Raw genomic sequence first — 6,246 nt, 5'->3', positions numbered from 1 at the left:
TAATCTAATGCTACACAATGGTAGTAATTACTTCCGAAAGTGCTACACAAATACATCAAGAGTACCACCAGGAGTAGTATTAAACTTTATTACATCTCTCTTGAAGCATTATTTTTTAATTCTGCTCCGGAAAACACTGCGTAATTGCTAGGCTGAAACATATATATTGAAGGAGTAGTACGTATATTCTTGACCTAGCAATAATAAATCAGTACATACGAAAATAAGGTCTATTTTACTCCATAAATTATTATATAAATTAGACCAATAATTCTCTCTGCCTCCACCACCAAATTTATGGTGAATTAATACATATGGATTCTCAGGTCACATGTTTATTTAGATTTGTCATTTTCAGCCCATAGCTGTGATTGGCACAGCTTCTAGCAATGACTTATTATTGGTTTTGGCAAGTTCATCATTTGGGCCTCCAAGAATCTTGTCACGGATCATGGGAACAAAATCCTCAAAGCAATCCTCCAAGCATCGGAACTTTTCATCAGGGTACAGTGTTCCAATTTCAACATCATTTGAGCCATCTGTGCTGAAGTTAACTTGGCAACCCTTGATGAAAATGTCATGCGTGAATGAGGCTACAATGCTTTCAGGTATCAAGTTCGCTGCATACACACACACACACCCCAAAAGGTAATAACATCCATGCAATAAAAAACATTTTTTATCCAAAAACAATGTATTTAATAATATCACTTTTACAACCACGTTAGCTAAACACAAAAAATCAATCATTAATTAACCATCAAATAGAATAAATACTAAAATATAAATTAAAAATAAATTAGACAATATATATTTATACACAAATATATAGTGATTAATTCTTAACAAAATTTAGAATTTTTTGTAAATTATTTTATTTGGTTAGAACGATTTAATTTTTTTCCCCTTATATCCTTATTCCGTAATTCACAATGTTTTAAATTTTCTAAAACATGTAAACTATATATCTGATCCATTAACATATTTTTGTGACGGTTTCGAAAATTATAATTGCCGTGCACATAATCAACCCAAGATCTTTTGAAGGCAGAGGCAATTATAAATTGATAATTATATTAATTATATTAATAAATAAAAAAATCGATTTTACAGAGACAATTAAGTCGCTAATAATATCGAACCTGCAGCTGCAGCAAGAAGATCATCTTCTGAGATGGTGACTCTGGGAATTGTTCGACCAATTTTCTTTTCCCATAAAGAAGCAAGCTCGTTGACGCTGTAACAATTCATTGAGGGTCTAAAATGAACGTTTTTGTTCAGTGTTCTAACATCATCAACTGCTTTCATTGTCAACCTTCCAATATCATTTCCATCAACAAAGTAAGCTGCACATGAAACTATTCTTCATCACCAATTCGTTTCTAATACCGTTGTTTCTAATGTTTCGATAATTAATAAGTTTTTTGCTACTCTAAGGAAAGGACGAAGCTCTAGCAAACGGTTATAAAAGATAAAAAAAAATAGAAAAAAAATAGGACATAAAAGTGATATAGAATGGTAATTTTTCAATACAAAAGATGCATTAAAAATTAATTGAACAATATATATTATATATATAAATATATAACGGTTAATTTAAATGATTAATTTTAATATACACATAATATTTTTAAATATATATATATATATATAAAATATTTAGTTACAAGATTAGAAGGAAAAATAAAACTTAAGTGTATTATTTTTTTCAAGGAAATTATAGTAATATATTATTTAATTATTTGCTTTCCAGGTCCATATTAATATTTTGTACCCCACCATTGAAAAGCAAAGCAGTGAAGATAAATTGCCACCAAACTTTCTTCGTCTGTTTTTTTTTTTTTTATCGCTTTATTTTTGGCCTGCTTGATATAAAATCCAAGACATCACATTTTGATCCTTGACATTGAATCTTGATAGCACATGCCAAAATAGATTATTGATATATGATTATAACTTTAAAGAGAACTGTATTCCATATTAAGAAAATAATGGCCAGCTTATGTACGTGTGTGTCCTCGTTAGATGAAGCAAGGATTATTCTATTTTATTTCGCAATGTAAAGGTCTGGGTCCTTTTTTTCGGGGTTCATTTTCTCTCTTCAATCTTCATATAAAAGATGCCAAATTGCAAATGTCATGTCAATTTGGGGAGTGACGTGGCGAAAATACAGAGAGCATGCATGGTAAAGCAATATTTCATAAAATGAGTGGAATGTGCGATGTAACCTACCGTCCAAATCTACCGCACATGGGATAACCTACTAAATATTGACCTTGATATAATTATAGTAGTAAAACTCAAATAAATCTTAATCTTTGTAAAGTATGTACCTGTATTCTCTATTTTTGTCTATGCAAATTTTATTTGTGGGTATTTTTTAATAAAATTAGAAAATATTGGCGCAGAAAATTAGATAGAGAAATGGTAGGTTAAATGTTAGTGTTATAATAAAATGAGATGCATCAATATTTAACAAGAAGAATAATAAAAATAATCAAAGAGAAATATTAAGGATTAATACTTTTTATTAATATAAGATAATACTTTGTACAAACGCTTTATTTTTTATATTATTAAAATTTAAATTTTAGTATTTAAAATTTAGAATTTGATCTTTAATATTTAAAATTGGCCAAATATTGACCAAAGATAATAAATTTTATTAGTTATATTGCATTATTCATAATTAAAATTAAAGATTTCAAAAATTAACTTTTTAAAGACTAATATCTAAAAGTTGTAAATTTTAGTAGGACTAAAATCCTAATAATAATAATAATAATAATAATAATAATAATAATAATAAATGAGATGTTTTTTATTCTTATAAAATTTAAAAGTTTTGATTTTTTGTCAATTAATATTAACATTACAAATTAAATAGTGACATTAGACGTCAAATATTTAATGGAAATCCTAACTATAAGTACTAAAACTAGTTCTCTTAGACCAAAACAAAAATTTGCAATTTTTTGAGGAACCAACAACAAATTACTAAATAATAATAATAATAATAATAATATGAATAAATATAGAAACCAATTTTTAGTGGCTTTGAAACTTACAAGTAAGTTCTATCGCACTGCTATCTAATTAACTATGCTTTATGGTACAGAGTGTTGGGCGGTCAAAGAGAAGCACGAACATAAATTAAGTGTGGCAAAAATAAAAATGTTGATATGGATGAGTGGCCATATGTGATTAGATAGAATAAGAAATGAAAATATAAGAGAGAGTTGGAGTAGCACATATTGTGGAAAATATGGTAAAATCGCGTCTTAGATAATTTAAACATGTGATAAAAAAAAGATCAACAGAATACCAGAAGAGTGAATGAAATAAAAAATAAATAAGAAGTGAAAGACAGAAAAAGACTAAGAAAAATTATTCATGAGATAGTCAAACGAAATGAGATAGTCAAATGAAATCTATATATAAATAGTCTCTATATAAATATGATATATAATAGAGTTTAATAATATTATTTGATCTATGTAGCCCACCTCATCTAGTGGAAGAAGATTTTGTTGCTGCTGTTGTGGTATAGAAAACCAATTTTTTATTATAAAATTATTTCTTAATTCTCATCTTTCCTTGGTTGCACTCTAATAATACATAATTGATATGGGAAGCTACCTTTAATGTTGCCATCACCATAAATTTGAAATTGGTCCGTGGGAGGAGGGAGCTTAGAAGGATGACAATTGTCATAGTAAGGCCAAGAAGCAATGGAATTGCAACAGATGTTGGTGAAGGGGATCCCACTCTCTTCAACCATGCGTCTAACTACGCGCTTCTCTTTGTACATTGTTAGCCCTGGCTCCACAGGCTCTGCCCTGTCCACGTCATGCCCAAACTCTGATGGCAAAAACCTCTGCGTGCATACCATACCACAATCATTTCAAATTTCATTTTCCATAAATATTAAAAGTTATAATTCATCTTTATAATTATTTTTTACTATTTAAAAGGAATAAAATTTTAAATATATATATCATTTTTAAAAATCAAAATAACAAAAATTTTAAATCTTTTTATTTAAAAATCAAGAAAATAACTTTAGAAAGTGAATTAGAATTTTAATATTTTTTCTCATTTACTTAAGAGTTTCTTTTTGAGCTAATTAGTTAACTGCATATAAACTAAAATTTATTTATTTATTTATGTATGTAAGTTGATTTTTTTAATTTAAAATGTAACAAATTTTGATACTATAATAACAAATTATTTATTTTAAAAACTTAAATAATTGATAAATAAAGATAAATGAATGATTATATATCTAAAAATTTCTTCTAACTACAACTATGAATAAGCTCTAATAATAAGAAATTTGATCGTATACATGGAATTTTAAGTTTATTTGAACCATATTAGACCAGCATATCGGAAATTTCTAATTTATTTTTTTAGAAATTATCTCTATATAATGAAACAAAAAAACCAAATAACTTGAGCTAAAAGTTTTGTCCCGGCCCACCAAATTTTTAGTGTCTTTATTGCATAATTAAGTCTTTAACACATACTATATTAATATCATGTGCACCTATCTCTTTAAATGACTAAATAAATTAGTTGTTTATTAGCTAACAATAAATAATTAATTAGACTAAATGAATTATAAAAGTTATTTTCAACAAATAATAAAATTATTAAGCTATGAGCAAAGTGCAGAATGAATAAAAATATTAACATTTACACGTGTACTACTATAATATAGAAGTATTAAAAGAAATCCAATTGATACTAGCTATAGGAAAAAAAATCTTGTGTAAATGTAATTTTTTAAAAAAGTTTCAATATAGTGAATTTGATTAAAAAATATTTTTAAATACTATTAATTTTTTAGGTAATTAGAAAAATCTAAAAAAAATCAAATAAATAAAGAATGAATCCAACAAAAACTTTTTTCACCTTGATAGTCTTCACAGATTTCATGGCATCTATTAAAGTAATCTGGTCCAGAACATTGCCCCCTCCAACAAGAGAAATGACAATCTCTATCTCATTGTCTTTCAAAATTCTCTCCATTTGATCCTTATCATTTATTACCCCCTGCAATAATAAATAATAATACAAAATTGTAATGACATGCAAACCTAACCTTTGAATTTTGTTTCAAACACTGAAATATAGAGATAAAAAAAAATAATAATTCAGATATGATTTTCAAATACAAAAATATAAACATAGATTTAAAGAGACAAAGACAGATAGATATTTTCTATTTTCAATTTTAGAAACAACTACAGAACATAGAAAATTTTCTAAATGTGAAAAAATCATTAAAAATATGTCTTTGTCATAAAATTATGTACTTATTATTTTAGGTTAATTATAGTGTAAAGATGTAAATTAATACAGAAAATAAAAAAATTCATTTTAAATCATATATATATAACAATACTAGTGATGTTAACACTATACAGCAGAGTTGTTTTCAACTACAAAAACACAATCTGTACAGAATAAACTTTTACAGTAGTGTCCTTTATTTTAAAACCTATGCATGCATGTCCTGAATTTGGATTGAAAGAAAGTATATATCTCGAAATAATAATAACAATAATAATAATAATAATAATAATAATAATAATAATTTCCACTTACATGAATGAGTGTGGCACCTTTATCCTGAAAGGATTTGAGAAGGGCAGCCTTGGAGTGCATTGTATGGGAAGGCCGAACCAGCAAACAAGTGGGATGTCCGAAGGCAAGACTCGCCTTTGTCACAAATTGACCCATAAAGCCGGTCGCTCCGATGACCAGAATCCGAGCCTTGGTGGCTGAAGGAATGGTGGCGCTCGACACAGTCATGTTAGAAACCTAATACTTGTTTGGTTTCCCTCACAAAAATAAGTACTAAAGAAGAGTGACTATGTTGTGCATGCAATACCACCGGGTGGTATTTAGTTTTTATAGGAAAAAAGAGCGCTCTTACTATAAAAATATTATGGATAAAAAATAAAATATAATTGTTGACTCTTAGTCTCTTACATTGACCCCGCTAATAGTTTCCACTTTTCAGCTACTCTTCAACACGTGCAGGAACTTAAACTCATCAAGTGAATGAAGAATTCGACACCGGAATTTTAATTTTTGAAGTTTAGTTCTCAACTTTCTTTCTTTGACTGATAGCTGGGTAGCATCTTGTATAATCAAGCGCTTAAACTGGGATGAATTTTCTCAATTTTAATTTTTCTTTCAAATGATTAAGTGTGTCTTTTTTATGAGCAATGTGAA

General features: G+C 27.6%; 1 protein-coding gene across 2 annotated transcripts; it reads right to left on the bottom strand.

The window, feature by feature from the left end:
- Positions 1–51: 51 nt before the first annotated feature.
- LOC107491282 (leucoanthocyanidin reductase) lies at positions 52–5,892 on the bottom strand. 2 transcript variants are annotated; one of them, XM_016112107.3, is made up of 5 exons: positions 5,614–5,892; positions 4,918–5,058; positions 3,640–3,877; positions 1,143–1,346; positions 52–620 (listed from the first exon to the last, which is right to left on the bottom strand). In XM_016112107.3, the coding sequence occupies exons 1-5, from the start codon at positions 5,818–5,820 to the stop codon at positions 355–357; spliced, it is 1,056 nt and encodes a 351-aa protein (XP_015967593.1). In that variant the 5' UTR covers positions 5,821–5,892; the 3' UTR covers positions 52–354. The 2 variants fall into 2 exon arrangements, with proteins under 2 accessions (XP_015967593.1, XP_052118230.1); XM_052262270.1 differs by having other exon boundaries at positions 1,143–1,358; positions 5,614–5,884.
- Between the last annotated feature and the right edge of the window lie 354 nt (positions 5,893–6,246).

Source organism: Arachis duranensis, chromosome 5 (assembly GCF_000817695.3).
Source record: "Arachis duranensis cultivar V14167 chromosome 5, aradu.V14167.gnm2.J7QH, whole genome shotgun sequence".
Taxonomy (NCBI): Eukaryota; Viridiplantae; Streptophyta; class Magnoliopsida; order Fabales; family Fabaceae; genus Arachis; species Arachis duranensis.
Note: the sequence above shows the minus strand (reverse complement) of the source record. Positions and strands in the feature narration are given on the sequence as shown.

Coding starts and splice junctions, on each gene's coding strand:
- LOC107491282 (XM_052262270.1), bottom strand. CDS start 5,820: ATGACTGTGTCGAGCGCCACCATTCCTTCAGCCACCAAGGCTCGGATT. Junction 1,359..3,639: donor TGGTGATGGCAACATTAAAG/GTAGCTTCCCAT, acceptor GATGAAGAATAG/TTTCATGTGCAGCTTACTTT. Junction 621..1,142: donor TCTTCTTGCTGCAGCTGCAG/GTTCGATATTAT, acceptor GTGTGTATGCAG/CGAACTTGATACCTGAAAGC.